The following is a 17,763-nucleotide window of genomic DNA, read 5'->3' on the forward strand; positions in this document are numbered from 1 at the left end:
GCATGCTCAATATAAAAAGAATAGATAAGATTAGACATATCAAGATAAGTGAAATAACAAAACCCACTAATGCCTTGAACTACGCACAAAGGTTAAAGTGGAAATGGGCCGGCCACATATCGCGGCAGATAGATAAAAGATGGACCTACAATACCACCATATGGAGAGGACCACAAGGAAAAAGAAAGAGAGGAAGACCCTCTACCCGATGGGAGGATGAAATAAAAAAAGTTGCTGGCCCAAAGTGGTGGCTAATAGCACAGGACAGAGAGAAGTGGGCATCATTGGAGGAGGCCTTTACCCAACCTGGGGACCTTGTTTAACCTAAGTAATTTAGTATAAGTAAAAGTAAATAATTATAAGCAACTGGTAAAACTTTATAATAATATATTAATAATAGTTTCTCTTGTACTATAGCATGGTCAAATAAAGGCTTTTTATTTATAGCATTAAAACAATATTAAAACAACAACAAAGCTATATATCGCCTATCTTAGCGCGAAATAAAATACAAGTTGATTACAAATAAGTTACCAGTTAAGTGTCGGAAAATGTAGTATCAGCAAGTGATGACATTAGTAATATTTTACTACTCAATTATATTTATTTCATACCAATTAATAATAATTGACTTTAAAAGTAAATTTTATCATAATTTCTGATAAACAGTGCAATAAATGTTTATACCGACAAAGATTTTACGATAGTCAAATAAATGTAGTGTTGTTTTTATTGTTTTCAATGTTTGTGTAAATATCGCTTCACGCATCAGCCTGTAATATTCCACCGCTGGGCACAGGCTTCTTTCCCCACTTAGCCCGTAGGAGAAGGATCAGAGCTTAATCTACCAGGTTGGCGTATATATTCCCTCATATTAGTAACGATCACTAACAGGTGTACATGATAACAACCGGGACCGACAGTTTAACGTGCTTTCCGAGGCACGGTGGGGAGACCCTCAAGAACTAACAACAAGACCGGAAATTAATATATGTATATACACAAATATCCACTTTAAGCGGAAATCAAACCTGCGACAGTCGGTGTTTAGGCACCGCCGAAACGGCACACACAACCAAGATTTAATCTTGGGAGACGAAGATAGAATCTTGGGAGACGAAGATAGAATCTTGAACCATGTCGCGTATTTTAAAAAATGACTTAGGACTTGTAGCCTATAAGTGACGCACTTGTCATTTCTTAACAGATAATTAGAAAAAAGATGGGGTGGTAAAATCAAAACTCGGATACTTTACAGCAAGCATAGTCACGGGAGGACTGGTGTGACCATGGTTGCTGTAAAGTATCCAAAACGTCGGGCATCTAAAAAACTGCGATAAAATCCGATAAAGTAGTAAATGGACGCAACAAAAGAACATAATTATAGATTTGCCATTTTGTCCCATTCGGTGTCGAGACCCTTGGTCCGTGGGGTCCTAGCGCTATAACACTTTTTAAGGAAATAGCAAAAAGGTTTTATTAAATAATTCCGTTGCCAAATTAATTTTGGAAAGTGATAGAAGATCTGTGAAAAAAAATTTACATTTAATTTGAGACCAATTTTATCAAATTCGTTTTTAATTTTGATTAAGTCTTCAACGACATCGTCCACTTTACCTCCTATGGTTCCATCATCTAGGTACCATATGTTCAATTTTGATTTTAAATTTGAGATACATTTGAGGATACCTAGACTAAAAAGAGCCGGACCTAGTGGGTCTCCTTGCTGAACGCCGACGTTAGAAAAAATTTGTATTTTCGCCAAAAAGAAGTTTTGATGGTGAACTGTAACATTGCCAAACATAAGGGTAAATTTCAGGAAGATGTAATGAAACTTCGTTAAACAAGGTTGCTCTGTCTAAAGAATTAAAAGCATTCTTTATATCAACTTTCAGCAGAACTTCAGCCTCATTACTTTTTAAAAAAGTATGAGCCGCGTGAACTGTTGCTTCATTGTATATATTATGTGCTATTTACTCTGTTGTATTATTTTTGTGATTTAATATTAAACCTATGATTTGCCACTAAGTTTATTTGTAAGAAACTATTAACCATTTTATTCAATTCAGACACACACACACACGCACACGCACGCGCACACGCACACGCACACGCACACGCACACGCACACGCACACGCCCACGCACACGCACACGCACGCACACACACACACACGCCACCCAGGCAGGCGGGTTGGTGACCGCAGGGCTGGCTTTGTCGCACCGAAGACGCTGCTGCCCGTCTTCAGCTTCAATTCAAATACACATAATACTAACGAAATTATAGTTTTTGTTGAATTCTTATATAATATGGTAGATATTCGTTGTTGTATTGTAAACTGAATGTACGATTCCCTTCTTGTTAGGATTTTCCTCAACGTAAAAAGCATTGTTAATGTGAGTCAATGACTTCAGATAATTCTAGATAGGTATATCGGTCGAAAAATTATTTGTTCAAATACGCAGGAATTCGGGGTCCAGTGGCGGTCATCTACCTTAACAAGATACTTGCGTAAGAGTTTTTTGCGTCGCAACCATTTAGAAGTTTTTAGGGTAACGATAATTTTTTTTAAATTTTTGTTAAGTTTAATTTTTGTGCATGTGTATTGTGTGTTTTTCCAGACCCCCAACACAGAAAAAATCCTACTGGGTACCGTTGAGTGTGAAGCGTTTATTTATTTATTTTTTTTTACTTATAGACATGTGATAATTTAGCTGTTTTTAAGTCTTTTACTTCAGCAATTTTGTAAACGAATCACAAAGAGTTCTCAGAGGACATCTTTAACTTACACTTATGTCAGAATCCATGCCGTATCACAAAATTATATTGTTTATATGTTTAATAGGTACAGTAATATGCCTGTAACAGTACCTAATTGTTAAAAAAGTTATTTCCAAACAAATTGATTATTTTTGAATTCCTTAGAAATCTGGTATAATTGTGCACCTAATGTTTGATTCGATGATCCGCAGGATTCATGGATGGACGGGTATGACCTTCATGAAGTTCTTCGTATTCGAAGAAACTTGTCTCATAATATAACTACAGTTGTTGTAAAAAGCCCAATAATGCGATAAGGTTTTATTTCCTAGACTTTTTTTATAACAAAATTGTTTCGATATAACCAATTTATTACTTATTGTGCAATCACGATTTGTGCATATCTTATAATATAAAGTCCTAATAAAAATATATTTTTTGAAGATTAAACATTTATTTTATGATGATAATTGAGTTTGTTGAAATTGAATTTACTACACGATGTTTTTCTGTTGTAGCGTTCTTTATTAATAAGCGATCTAAAGCTAATTTTATTACTTATTTTATTAGCCGTACATGTCACTTAATTAGTTTGTGTAAAAGTATAAGTATATTCGTCTCTTTGCAGTTTTAACTTTCAGATTAGTTAGATAAGTATGATCGATATTTCACTAATCTGTATGAATTAGTGAAATATAAAAATGTATTAACCTAATTACTTAACAATATTAATCTAATTATCTTATTGATTAAAAAAATACAAATCAACAATAGTTAAAGAAAAATATTTCGTAATAAATTAATTATTTCATGGTTTAATGAGATTTCATTAATCATTTAATATCAAAGTTAAAGCACTAACGTATAGGGTTATCTTTATAAAACTTAACCCAGTCTTCGGATATTAAAACGTAATATAAAAGAACAAAAATAATAATTAGGTATATAAAAAGGGAAATCCATAAAAAAATTATTTAAAATTACAACAAGAATATTGGTACTTTATAAGCTTTTCTTGTCTACCGAGACAGTTAGTTAGTTTATAACACTTTGAAATCATTGTCTTCGGAATTATACAACTGCAATTTAAAGCCACTTTACATTAATAAAAAAACAATGAATGACATACGTAATGCGCTTGTTTTCAAGAACAAATATGATATTCTTATATCATACAAATTTTCCATGAATTGACGTAATTTCAATATATTTAAAAAATTATAAATATCAAGTTTTAATATTATATTTTTTTAATTTACGTATACTTCATAGATTTTTACAAAGATAATATATAGACATTCTGTTGTATGTCGTAAACAAGTAGACCGATTAATTCTTGTTTCATAGTAGACAGTAGTACTTAAAATAAAAACCTAGAATAAACTAGAAACATAATTACGTAATTTTAATAATAAATGTTCACGTGAAATGATCCGAACTTCGTGCTGAAGCGATCAGCAGGCGAATGCTCTAAATATAAAAATAGAAACATTGAGCAGTCGTCGACACGTTAAGCCGGCTTTCTTAAATTCTTCGTGATTAACCTTAAAATTTCATTGATATTAAAAAAATATTGCTAAAATCCGCATTTGCATTGAAAATTCAATCAGTGTTACATCTATAGATCTACCTTAAAATGTCGCAAAACAACGAGGGATTCTTCAAGCAGTTTCATGAAAATATAAACAACGAACTAGACGACGTGACGAGAAATAATTTCGCTAATTTAGAATCTAATTCAAAACGCGTATCGTACTTGTGCTCTCTTCCCTTGATAAAAAACTATGATCTTTCAAGTGACGTAAGTAAAATAGAAATCGGAGGTGATTTTCCAGTTAAAAAAGATATAAATAAAGCTCGAGCTTTTAAAGATGAAGGAAACAAAGCTGTTCAGAAAGGCGATTGGACAAAATCATTACAGTTGTACAGTCAAAGTTTACTTTTCATGCCTCAAAAAGAAAGTAAGTAGCGAAGTAAAGTAACGTAATATACAAATGCACACAAACGAGAGTTATTGACTTTTTATAATTGTGTTTGCTAGCAAACGAAAAAAATCGACTTAAATTGCATCGACAAGTAGGGTAAGGTTGCTCAAGTCGTACTACAGCCTAAGTCGTACCTCGGTGATATCCCAGCTGTCGCGTATAAAAATTTTCATGTGATGAGGTAGATCTGAACTAAATAGCCAAGCAAGCACGTGAAAACAATCGGACGGCCGGCCGTGTTGCGGAGCAAAAATAATCAAAAAGTAAGTTTTTTCAACAGTTTTCAATTAAATTTTCAGCTCATTCGTAAGTTTTTTATAAAAGGAATGTAATTTTCAACTTATTTTTTTGTTTACGTCTATTTTTAATGATAATTTGGCAGTCGTTTAGGTACACCTAAACAGTAGATTTTTTTTAGGTTATAACAATAATTTTGTTTTGAAACTTAGAATACCTCACTGCATAAGTCGTACCTGTGCAGAATTCTTTACTCGTACCGGTACGACTTAGGCATTCAGAAAATTGTGTGTTTAATTTACTTTTTTTTTTTTTATAGAAAAGGGGGCAAGCGGACAGTTGGCTCACCTGATGGTAAGTGAAAACAACATCCACAGACACCCGCTACATCAAAGGATTAGCAGGCGCGTTGCCGGCCTTTCAAAAAGGAATATGCTCTTCTTTTGAAGGTCCCTAGGTCGTATTTGTTCGGAAATACCGTAGGTGGTAGCTGGTTCCAAAGAGGGGTCGTGCGTGGCAAAAAATGGCGCAAAAATCGAGCTGTCGTCGACTTCCAGACATCGAGGTGATGTGGATGAAATTTTGAATTTTGACGCGATGTCCGGTGGTGGAATTCTGCTGTAGGTATTAGTCCGAACAATTCCTCAGAACACTCCCCGTGGTAAATACGGTAGAAGATGCAGAGTGACCCGACATCTCTACGCAGCGCCAAAGAATCGAGCCGATCGGAGAGAATCTTGTCGCCAACGATTCGAGCCGCTCGGCGTTGAACACGGTCAAATGGAAGGAGCTGGTACTGGGGCGCCCCAGCCCACAGGTGAGAGCAGTATTCCATGTGGGGCCGGATCTGTGCCTTATATAATTGTAGGCGGTGGCAGGGCATGAAATACTGCTTCGCCCTACTGAGCACACCAAGTTTCTTCGAGGCTAGTTTAGCCTTTCCTTCCAGATGACCACGAAATTGCACATTGCTCGATATGTCGACGCCTAGTATCCCAATACTGGCCGAGGCTGTAAGGGTTACTTAATTTTTTTAACCTTTATAATAGTTGGAAGCGGGAAGATATGAACGAAACTTTAGAGAAGCATCGGAATGGTGAAATCGGATTTAATGAATACCAAAACCTACATTACGGAGACATTTGAAAGGATTGAATAAGACAACAAAATTTGGAAGACCTAATGATCAGATATGGAGAGATAAGTCATCAGATATGGATATACACAGCATTTGATAAATTTGGAGTCTTATTTTTTCGGGTTAACTACGACTGAATTTAGAAAACTTGCGTTCGAGCTTGCCGAAAAATTTCAATTACTCCATCATTTTAACAGATAAAAGAGAATAGCAGGCTAACTCACTTAGACATATTATCTTATGTTCCTTGCATAACAACATTTATTTAAAAAAAATAATAAAGGTACTAAACCAGCAATGGAATTAACTTCCAGTCCCCACAAAAATGAATTAGAAACCAAGGAAAACATAAATAAAAGAAAGAAGCCTGTATTGGATATTAAAAAAATCAAAACAGAAAATAAACCCACAAAGAGAAGAAAGACGGACGGAATATCTAAGAAGAACAAATAAATAAAAGGAAAAGAATCGTAGCTATGTCAACTATGTAAGGAAGATTATCAAGAAAATATGATTCTGTGTCTAAAATGTAAAGGTTGGATACATGACCGATGTGCTGGCATCGAAAGTAAAATAAAAAAATACGTTTGTGATATCTGTGTTCAACAACAATAATTGTCTAAGCTTAACTTTGTATGATTAACAAGTTATAATTTTGCTTCTTGGGTTTTTGCTTTTGTTTTGTCTGGCACGAACTTTGGGAGGCCTATGTCCAGCAGTGTACTGAAATAGGCTGAGCTGAATTTTGTTTTCTATTTTTAGTTTAGTTTGTAGGTCACTATGACTGATTTTGTGACTATTAACCAAAGAAGAGAAGAAGTAAAATTTTGTTTATTTTAATGTGATCTCTTATTATTACTTAAGTATTTTTCTATATCGTTTATAATGTCTTAACTAAAGATTTCTTCTAAGTACGATTTAGGCTATAGGTGGTACGAATTAGGCGACTAGGTGCCTTAATCGTACCGAAGGTACATTTGTGAAAATCGTTAAAATATCTATGTTGCTAAGTGGCTTCTAAATTTCTATGAATATTGATTAAAAGGTAACTAAATGAAGATTATGTTCATGCAAAAAATTTTGTTTTATTTGAAATGCATTAAATACTACAACATTATTTCCTTAGGGGGTACGACTTGAGCAACCTTACCCTAATACAACTTAAGTAGACGAAAAAAAAAATTAACAAACGCACTAGTCGTCACTACGATTTTCGTCCTCTCGATTTCTCTGAGATTCCATCATCAGAATCTGATTTTCTTATCATGGTACCACCCTTGGGATATCTAGGTACATTGTTTCCAACAAAAAAAGAATTATCAAAACATCATTATCATAATCAGTTCATAAACGACGAAGTTATCCCCGAACATACATTAATATATATACATACATATACGGTCGAATTGAGTTACCTCCTCTTTTTTTGTAGTCGGTTAAAAATAACAAATAAATATTTTTGACTTTTTGCCACCACTCTTTACATATAATTTTGCAGCTGAGAATTATGTACAATATATACATACATATATATGTAAATTTTATCAATAATTTTGCAGGTGATGAACTTTCAATTGTCTACGCAAACCGTTCAGCTGCCTTAAATCACTTAGAACAGTACGAAGATTCTCTGACAGATATCCGACGCTGCCTCTCTCTGGGTTACCCTCGACATTTAAGATACAAAGTATACGAGAGGAGAGCCAGATGTCTACTCGTGTTAAAAAGAAACCAAGAAGCTATTAAAGCTTTTCAGTAAGTAAAGATCATAAAAATATACAAAATTAAATAAATAAATAAGACTTTTATAAAAAACTTTGATTTGAATGATTCAGAGATACAATTAGTGCCTTAGATGAAGCTAGCAATTTAAACAAAGAAAAAAGACAAAAAATGCGGACAGATGCTAAACTTATGTTGGAAGTATTAAACAAAGGATTAGTGCTGGCTGGAAATCCAAAGGATCCAGAACCTTTGAAGAAAACTCCACCGAAACCTAAGTTGCCTGGAATACATAACTCGCAATATCCTGCTGCTTCAGATGCCATTCAAATTGAATATGACAAAGACAAGGGTAGATTCGCTACTGCAACTAGGGATGTAGCGGCTGGCGAAGTTTTACTTATTGAAAAACCTCACAGCGGCGTTTTGTTGGGCGAATATTGCAAAACTCATTGTCATAACTGTTTTTTGAGGTAAGGCATATGTTGTAAGTTCTTATAGAAAGTAACTAGACACAAAATTCCATACTTAACGATTTTATTTTTATTTTCAGATGTCCCATTCCCGTGCCTTGTCCAAAATGTCCGAACGTCATATTTTGTAGTGACAAATGTTTGGAAACAGCAATACAATCGTATCATGGCTACGAATGTCACATTCTGCCACTTCTTTGGAAGTCAGGTTGTTCGATTACTTGTCATATTGCGTTGAGGATGATAACACAAAAGACGAAAGAGTATTTCACGAAAATATATAATGATTTGGAAAATAAGCCAACTGGGGTGTATAAAACTGATGATTATAAAAACATATACCACCTAGTTTCACACGAAGATAAAAGAACAAAACAAGACTTGTTGCATAGAGCGCAGATGACAATATTTTTACTGAAGCTTTTAGAACTAAGCGGTTTCTTCGGCGGTAAAACTAGGGAAAACCCAATAGATTTGAATGAAATAAAAACAATGGAAATTGGAGACCTTCATGGTGATGATATATTGTTATTTGGGAGCCTTATATTAAAGAATCTTCAAATACTCCAATTCAATGCCCACGAAGTATTTGAGTTACAGTGCCCGAAGCCAAAAGTTGGTCAATATGTTATCAAACACGACGGCAAGTCTGTATTTCTAGCAGGTGCGGTGTTTCCCACACTTGCTTTGTTTAACCACTCTTGTGACCCAGGCGTTGTAAGGTAACATACGTTAACATCCAACAAGAAATACAATTGCCTGTAGAAACGAATTTATTTCTGAATAAGTTTGAAAATTGTTGCAGATACTTTTGCGGTCCCTATGTTGTTGTACGCGCTGTAAAAAATATTAAGAAAGGTGAAGAAGTGGCTGAAAATTACGGTCCAATATTTACGACTGTTAAAAAGCAAAATCGACAAGCTGAACTGAAAGATCAGTATTGGTTTGACTGCACGTGTTTACCTTGCCAGCAAAATTGGCCTACCTATGAAGAGATGACAGAAAATTATATGCGTTTTAAGTAAGACATACTTTTGCTATTATATTATATTCCTTTAAGATTGACAAAAAAAAAGGTATAAACAAAATACACATGTAAATTGAAATATCTTTGCGATATGTTGCAGACCAAATATTAAATTATTTTCAGATGTGATTCTGACCAGCTTTGTCCCAATGTAGTACCGGTCCCGTATGACTGTAAGGACTTCATGCTGCAATGTGGCCTGTGTCAACAATATACAAACATTCTGAAAGGATTAAAATCATTGCAAGCAAGTATTACTTAATACTAAACCCTAATTATTACATATATATATTATTATATAATATTATATACTATTAATATTATAATAGACTTATATTATCAATTTTATTTAATATTATTTTATAACAATACAATGCTACTTTTAGAGCTACGTAAGAACATAAATGATTGTATCGGAAGCCTAGAATCCGTATTAACTTTGTATGTCTGAAACAGGGACTGTCAACTTTCTAAGAAGTATTACGCATTATTATGGCGTTATTGCGGCAAAGAAAATAAAAATTATAATTTAAAATACTCTCACACATATGTAATGAAACGTATTATTAATTTTGTTTACATTATTATTAAATAAAATCTAGAATAAATAATAAAATACACCATAATTTTAATAAAATATTTTATAGTAGTACGGAATCTCGCGATGTGCTGAGTATGGCTTGACTCGCGTCAGATTCTACCTATGCCTTTTTTTTATGTCACTAGGTCGGCAAACAAGCGTACGGCTCACCTGATGGTAAGCGATTGCCGTAGCTTATAGACACCTGCAACACCAAAAGCATCGCAAGCACGTTGCCGACCCAATCCCCAATCCCCCAGGATCTCTGGTCACCTTACTCACCAACAGGAACACAATACTGCTTGAAAACAGTATTATTTTGCTGTGGTCTTCTGTAAGGTCGAGGTACTGCCCCAGTCGGGCTGCTCCATATTTTGAGCAGGAAATTCCTGCTGTGCCTATCTCCTATGTGGACGATTCCTACTTTGGACTCATATACTAGAGTACCAATTTATTTGACTCGAGTACGTCAAATTCTAGGATTTGAGTCCGCGACAATTCGAGCCAATTTTAGAAGAAATAGAAAAGAATGGCAATAATTGTGTTTGCTCGCAAACGAAAAAAAACCGACTTCAATTACATCGACGAGTAATACAACGTAGATCGACGAAAAAAATAGTCAAGTAACTACGCGTTATCAAAGATTACTCAAAAAGTAGTTATCAGATCTCAATAAAATTTATATGTGACCATGACATGACAAACATCAGTTTTCGATTAAATTAAAAATTATTAAAATCGGTACACCCAGCAAAAAGTTATTGCGGATTTTCGAGAGTTTCCCTCGATTTCTCTGGGATTCCTGGTTTCCTTATCATGGTACTAAACTAGGAATATCTACTTTCCAAAGAAAAAAGAATCATCAAAATCGGTACATCAAGTAGAAAGTTATGCGGTATAATACAACGTAGGTCGACGAAAAAAGCGTCAAGTAAAAACGCATTATTAGATATAACTCGAAAAATAGTTGTTAGATCTCAAATAAATTTAAATGGGACCAATTGACACACACCACCTTTCGATTAAAAAAAATTTGTCGAAATCGGTCACCGCCCTCACCTCAGTGCAATAGGAAATAGTACGCAATACGTACAAAATGTTATAATTTGAATAATACACATTTTATTATTGCACAAATAGGTATAATTGCTTATACCACATATGTAGCCAATAGGCTTATAATAATATATCCGCATACGAATACTAAATTACGAAACGTTTGAAAATTGTAAAATAAACATTGGCGCGATGTCCATAGTACTTATTAAAAGCATAGCACTCAAATTGATATGAACAAATTCGTTCAAATTAAATAATGTATTCTTATGTTATGTTGGTTACATTTTTTATATTCATCAAGATTTCCTCAAGTTTTAGTAACATAGCTTAGAAAACACTTGACAGTGGGTTAATTAATTTCGTTATTTTTTAACCGACTTCAAAAAAAGGAGGAGGTTACTCAATTCGACCGTATATATATATTTTTTTTTTATGTATGTTCGGAGATAACTTCTTCGTTTATGAACCGATTTTGATCATTCTTTTTTTGTTGGAAAGGAGATATTCATAGTTTGGTACCATGATAAGGAAACCAGGATCTGATGATGGGATACCAGAGAAATCGAGGGAAACTTTCAAAAATCGTAAGGGTGACTAGTAAATTTAATCATGTTTTCATTAAGTACTATAAAGCACTACTATTTAATAAAGGTCTGGAGTCGATCTGATGATGGAGAAGAAAGATAGTCGAGGGAACTCTTCAACAATTTATAGCAATTACCTGCTTTTTGAATTTAATTCGTTTCTATTGATGAGAACTTTGCACCTGTATGAGTTATAAGTGCCATTACAGTCTGATGATGGAGACAAAAGTTAGTCGAGGGAACTCTTTAACGATTTATAGCAATTACCTGCTGTTTGAACTTAATTCGTTTCTATTGATGAGAACTTTGCATATATATGAATTATATATGCCATTTCAGTCTGATGATGGAGACGAAAGATAGTCGAGGGTACTCTTCAACGACTTATAGCAATTACCTGCTGTTTGAACTTAATTCGTTTCTATTGATGAGAACTTTGCATATATATGAGTTATAAGTGCTATTTCAGTCTGATGATGGATACGAAAGATAGTCGAGGGAACTTTTCAACGATTTATAGCAATTACCTGCGGTGTGATCATCTGTCTCGCAGGACCAGGTTTGATGATAGAGCCCATAAACACTCGAGGGAATTTCTCAACAATTTACAGCAGTTACCTTTTGCTGTTTGACGACCGCTTTGATATAATGGTGCATGTGCCGTGTCGGCGGCGCCTAAACACCGACGGTCGCGGGTTCTATTCCAGCTCGGAGTGGATATTTATGTTTATATAAATATTTATTTTTGGTCTAGTTGTTAATCCTTGTGGTTCTCCCAACCTAGCCTCGGAGAACACGCTAGGCTGTCAGTCCCGGTTGTTATTACGTACACCTGATAGCGAACTTTACTCATAGTATGTCGACGCGTTAGCGCAGCGGTCACAGCGCCGGCTGTTGCGCTGGCGTTAGTGGGTTCAATCCCCGCGCACGACAGACATTTGTATTGGTCATATAGATGTTTGTCGTGATCTGGGTGTTTGTGCTTGTGTACTGTGTATGTTTCCGAACTCCCGACATAAGAGAAAAAGCATCCTTGTTAGGTCTACCCATCACTAGAAATTGTAAAATAAAATAATTTTTCACAAAAAAAAAACCGACTTCAAAAAAGAAACTAAAAAGTGAAAAATAAATTTACTTAGTACAAAGTAATTCGTATTTTGATGTTGTTAATCAGAAATGATTAAATAAATATTTTATAATTTTGAAGTTGGTGCCAAGTAAATACTACAACAACCTGGCTACAATAACAAATACAAACAACACACACACAACAAACAAGTACAAAAAATATTATTAGATATGTCAAAACAATAACAGAATAATAACAGTATTCAACCTAATAGTCAATGAAACAAATTATGAAAGAAAACTGAATACAACTTATGAGTAGATACTAGAGTAGTTATGGTTTTACTTGGCACCGACTTCAAAATTATAAAATATTTATTTAATCATTTCTGATTAACTACATCAAAATACGAATTACTTTGTACTAAGTAAATTTATTTTTCACTTTTTAGTTTCCTTTTTGAAGTCGGTTTTTTTTTGTGAAAAATTATTTTTTTACAATATAGATACCTATCAAGCAAACAAAAAGTATGACAGCAGAGTTTTTTCTTGCAGACAATTTAAATTTGACTAAAAAAATCAATAATAGAAAAGCAAATTTTAAATCAACAATAATAAAAAACAAACAGTTCTAAGCTTATTTTTATTTTCATTTTTGAGTCTTGTGAGTGACGTACGAATTATATTAACAAGAATCATTATTAGGTTGAATTGTATACGACACATTAGTACATGACTCAAAATATGAGAAATATCTTATAATCCGTTCTGCAACAAACTTATCATAAATTAAATTTAATGTGTAGTTTAAGTAATTATATTTTTATAATAACTTAAACTACACATTAAATTTGATTGACTTTTTGGTTGGATATTTATTACACCTACCAACATACGTTAAATATCCCTAAAATATTTTTAATACCATATATATGTTTAAATCTCCTTTAAAAAAAATAGCAATTTGTATAATTGATAAAAAGTTTATTTTTTACAAATTACAACACAATTACAGCAGATATTTACAAACATAACTAGAAAAGAAAATATGTTTCCATGCAAATTTTATTATACCGCATAAATGTGATTATATAATGTTAAATAAAAAATTAAAACTAGAGACACGTTTTTTAACAGTAATGTTCAAATAAATAAAATCACATTCACAACTCCGACATTTTACAACGTTGGTTCGCCGGTAAAATGGCGTCATATTTCATGATAATTCGTTTTACTCACGAACCCTTAATTCTTGAACAACACATGTTCGAAATTTAACTATTAGGATTATAATTTTATTACATTAGGAACCGGGTTTCAGTCATTTATACCTAGGTTCTATGTTCAGAGAGCGGTTGGTTTTGCGAATAAATCGTAAAATTTTTAATATGCTTGTTCGAACTTTAACGGTCCATAACATGTGTGATAATTGTTCATAAGGGAAACGAACCGTTTTCTGAATATAAAAACCGAATTTCAGTCAAATTCGTGCTCGAAATGTATAGGTTCGGGAACAAAACGAATCATTTTCGGGATATAGAAATCGAGCTTCAAAATATACTACTTTTAACGCTACAGTAAGACACGTCAGTACATATAAACGCCATAAACAACAGTATGGCAGAATATAGTGTCATTCCTAAACAATTCGCCGACATAGTCGTCAGTTTCAGGATCCCATATGCACCTTTGTCCACATTTAATACCAGCGCCTTTCATCTCCAATACTGTTGTTTGAACTAGAATTTTGTATCTGAAAATAATAAAAAAATAAACACATATTTACAAAATATACGTGTTTTTGATTCTATTGAGACTTTCATAAATAAAGCCACCTGCGAGAAATACAAAATTTTTAATATTAGAATTATAATTACATTTATATTTGAAGAAGTCAATTTCATACTAACACAGAACATTCTTTATATACACATTACTCTTCTTTATGCCACGCAGTCGGGTAATAAATATAGATATATTTCTGCTACACATAAGAATAATGGTCACAGTACATATATTTTTGATACTAAGTATATCTCAACTGGTTTTTGAAGTAATTTGACTCTATATAGAGAATCACCTTAGTGATGACTTATATCGAGGCTTATAGATGCTATTCATCCATATTATAAATTTAAATTTTTATAGAACATAAAATATTACAAAGTGGTATAAAATATTACAAAAGGTTTATCCGGTTAAGCCTAATGATCGCGTATTATTTTAAATATAGGGATCGCTTATTAATGAAAACTTTATCAACAATAGGGAATTTATTCATTTCCACATATGGAATAGTATAAAAACACATTTAGTAACATAAATAAAGTTACCTCTTCATGTCTAAATCTTGAACTCTTTGTCTAACAGCATTGGATATGACTTTAGCCCATCGCGGAGCTTGGTCTGTGCGGTACTGTCTACCAGTCAATTGTTCTTGCATTGTTGATATTATTATCTCCCTCACATTTTGAGCTTGAAACCTAAAATATACGTGTTATTGTTAATAAGAAAATGTTTTTTAGATGCCCCATGTTTCGACGCAAATAAATCCGAAAGAGTTGTTTCATTCATCATTGGCCTTAGTCCGTCTATTGCAGACGATTTAGACAGTGTCAGAAGGACACTGTGTCGCCTAGGACACACTTCAGGAAAACGCAAAGTTGCCTAAGCTCTGCGCCACCCTCTCGACCTCACTGGCTAGCTCCACAGGAACGACGAGTCGATACGTGTGGAGCCTGTACGGCTGCAGGAGTCTTTCGCATTTTAGAGCTATGCCACGAATGCTTAGCGAAGACCCAATTCCGGGTTTCAAATGAAGTTTTTCTTCTCCAGGACCCTGATGATTTTGAGCCAGGTTTATCCCTCGGTTGGCTTGTACGGCCCCCACGGGAAGAAAGTTCTACTCGGCCGACACCACACGGCACGAGATGTTTCATTATAATGAGTGAAATTCGCGTAAACATTAGAAAACATATTTATACACTAGCTGCCCGGACTGACTTCGTTCTGTAAAAACTTAATAGTAAAAATAGATTTTTTGTTTTTTTTTTTTTTGTATTACAACCTTTCGTGGACCTTAAGGAACACACAAAAAATAAATTAGCTGAAAAGGTCGAGCCATTTTCGAGTTATGCACTTAGAAACATTCATTTTTAAATATATTTATTTAATAACGAGATATAAATTATTTTATCTGTTACCTAACTAATGTCTGTGTAGCCATAATATCGCAAACTAAATTTATAGTATACTTACCAAAAACAAAACTACTTTAATTTAGTTTTCAAAACTATTTTATATATTGGAAAATTATTATATTCCGAGGGAAAATCAAAATTGAATGATAGTGTTAATTTACAAATTATTAAAAAATCTCAAAAACGTCTTACTTTTCACCAAGTCCTGGCCGTACTTCATACTTTGGTGGTGGAAGAGGTTTCTCAACCTCCACTGGACTGAGTCCGGACTCACTTTCGGCACTTCCGACTTGAACTACTTCTGCTTCCTCGTCAACTACTGCAATATTAAATATCCTGTTTTTTATACTTTGACTAATAATATATATGTTGTTAGTAGTTATATCAAACATTTAAAACCTATAGCAATTTGATAAAATAATTCTAATTGAAGCTTACCTTCTTCTTCATCAGCCATACTTTAAACATATTATTTTTGTACCATAAATCTGTAAATAAGTTTTTTAAGTAAACGTTATAATAATACACAAACAATCTATGGCTTACTCTATATACACACAAAACACATTCATACAAATATAATAGTTAAGAAGCTAATACGGATGATCTAATACAAATATAAAATAATTATTGAACTAATAATGATAAATCAAGTTTTTAATAAAGAGCTGTATGGATCTGTCCCCTTGTTCCACATTTATTTTCTGATAAACCATTAACTGGATTTTGATTTTCAATATTATTTAATTATCTAAATCATAAATTTTAGTTACAAATTTATAATACATTATTACAAATTTTTTGTAGCATATGGAAAATGTGGTAACTAATAAAAACCCCCAGCTCAAATACTCCTATAACGCTATTTGTGTCTGTAAAAGGATGTGCTCATTGTTCATTTTATATTATTGTTTGTGTAATTTTAAGTTCTTCAATATATTTTAAAGAAATTTTTAAATCCAGGACACAGAAATAATGTACAAGCTAGGCCGAGCAGCCATGGAAGAAGGAAAATATGGGGAAGCTATGAAGAAATTTATAGAAATGCTGAAGCTCTACGATACCACCTTAGCTCCACCTTATCGGTCTTACTATGATTGTGTTCAAGACCTTAGACGCTGCATGCTAGCTCTAGGCAATTATAGTATTGTTTAGATTTTTTTTTATGTGTGTATTAATAAAAAATTGTTGATTTCTTCTGCTGTTACTAATAAATATAACGTATTTTTTTTATAACTGTGTTAAAATAATAATAAATTGTTAAGATGTTCATTTATTTTACTGACACTTACTTATATTAAAAATATAAATGTTTAAGTACCGTTAGTGTGCAGGAAGGCATTCATTTATTAAAATAAAATAATTAAAGAAACTTTTAGTGAGTTTTACAAGATCATATTAGATATATTGCATCGGTTACAAAAAAAAAAAAACTAAATTATTTACGTATTCATAATATTTACAATGAAAAAGTACCTTGATTAATAGTTCATTAACTTGATGTAATTATTAACTTTATATAAAAAGTGAGTGTAATACACTTTGATAGTTGGAAATATTTATTAACATACTATAAACCAATTTAAAACGTACTTTTCTTACATAAAATAACAATGTAGAAAAATAAAACAAATATAGGTTATAAATACACATACCTTACAAAACTCTCATTACTTTGACAAAAAGAGGCGTTACTTTAACATCTGTAAATACTTTACAAGTTTACACGAATCCAAGCATTAAAATAAATGACACATATAAATACAAACCAAAGGGTAAGCCGTTGCTATGGAAACTAAATATGAACAATGACATAAGGCAGACAAAAGCTAGTATAGACTACATATAGAGGAAATGTAAAAAATACTGTTTATGTATTTAATACAGTATTTACTTTATAATCGAAGTCTTCCAACTAGAACAAGTTTTT

At 33.0% G+C, this 17,763-nt stretch overlaps 2 protein-coding genes and 1 long non-coding RNA gene across 6 annotated transcripts; 1 reads left to right on the forward strand and 2 right to left on the reverse strand.

The window, feature by feature from the left end:
- The first annotated feature begins 4,226 nt into the window (after window positions 1–4,226).
- Window positions 4,227–17,028, forward strand: LOC123666026 (SET and MYND domain-containing protein 4). Its single transcript, XM_045600237.1, has 7 exons — window positions 4,227–4,721; window positions 7,680–7,875; window positions 7,956–8,315; window positions 8,396–9,037; window positions 9,121–9,336; window positions 9,466–9,589; window positions 16,797–17,028. The coding sequence occupies exons 1-7, from the start codon at window positions 4,397–4,399 to the stop codon at window positions 16,986–16,988; spliced, it is 2,055 nt and encodes a 684-aa protein (XP_045456193.1). The 5' UTR covers window positions 4,227–4,396; the 3' UTR covers window positions 16,989–17,028.
- Window positions 13,263–13,590, reverse strand: LOC123666037. The gene is made up of 2 exons (XR_006745151.1): window positions 13,467–13,590; window positions 13,263–13,411 (listed from the first exon to the last, which is right to left on the reverse strand). It is a non-coding gene; the product is annotated as an uncharacterized LOC123666037 (long non-coding RNA).
- LOC123666029 (dynein light chain Tctex-type protein 2B-like) lies at window positions 13,782–17,678 on the reverse strand. 4 transcript variants are annotated; one of them, XM_045600238.1, is made up of 5 exons: window positions 17,603–17,678; window positions 16,272–16,321; window positions 16,026–16,152; window positions 14,967–15,116; window positions 13,782–14,386 (listed from the first exon to the last, which is right to left on the reverse strand). In XM_045600238.1, the coding sequence occupies exons 2-5, from the start codon at window positions 16,288–16,290 to the stop codon at window positions 14,221–14,223; spliced, it is 462 nt and encodes a 153-aa protein (XP_045456194.1). In that variant the 5' UTR covers window positions 16,291–16,321; window positions 17,603–17,678; the 3' UTR covers window positions 13,782–14,220. The 4 variants fall into 4 exon arrangements, 1 of the variants encoding a protein (XP_045456194.1); XR_006745149.1 differs by lacking the exons at window positions 13,782–14,386; window positions 14,967–15,116; window positions 16,026–16,152 and adding an exon at window positions 17,489–17,536 and having other exon boundaries at window positions 16,297–16,321; window positions 17,603–17,643; XR_006745150.1 differs by lacking the exons at window positions 13,782–14,386; window positions 14,967–15,116; window positions 16,026–16,152 and adding an exon at window positions 17,489–17,545 and having other exon boundaries at window positions 16,306–16,321; window positions 17,603–17,643.
- Window positions 17,679–17,763: the final 85 nt, after the last annotated feature.

Source organism: Melitaea cinxia, chromosome 2 (genome assembly GCF_905220565.1).
Source record: "Melitaea cinxia chromosome 2, ilMelCinx1.1, whole genome shotgun sequence".
Taxonomy (NCBI): domain Eukaryota; kingdom Metazoa; phylum Arthropoda; class Insecta; order Lepidoptera; family Nymphalidae; genus Melitaea; species Melitaea cinxia.

What these genes read in the sequence shown, in the direction of transcription:
- LOC123666026 (XM_045600237.1), top strand. Translation starts at nt 4,397, where the DNA reads ATGTCGCAAAACAACGAGGGATTCTTCAAGCAGTTTCATGAAAATATA. An exon ending in TGTCATAACTGTTTTTTGAG is followed by an intron (nt 8,316 to 8,395) that starts GTAAGGCATATG and finishes TTTTATTTTCAG; the next exon opens with ATGTCCCATTCCCGTGCCTT. An exon ending in GAAAATTATATGCGTTTTAA is followed by an intron (nt 9,337 to 9,465) that starts GTAAGACATACT and finishes AATTATTTTCAG; the next exon opens with ATGTGATTCTGACCAGCTTT.
- LOC123666029 (XM_045600238.1), bottom strand. An exon ending in CGGCCAGGACTTGGTGAAAA is followed by an intron (nt 15,117 to 16,025) that starts GTAAGACGTTTT and finishes CGTATATTTTAG; the next exon opens with GTTTCAAGCTCAAAATGTGA. An exon ending in CAAGATTTAGACATGAAGAG is followed by an intron (nt 14,387 to 14,966) that starts GTAACTTTATTT and finishes TATTATTTTCAG; the next exon opens with ATACAAAATTCTAGTTCAAA.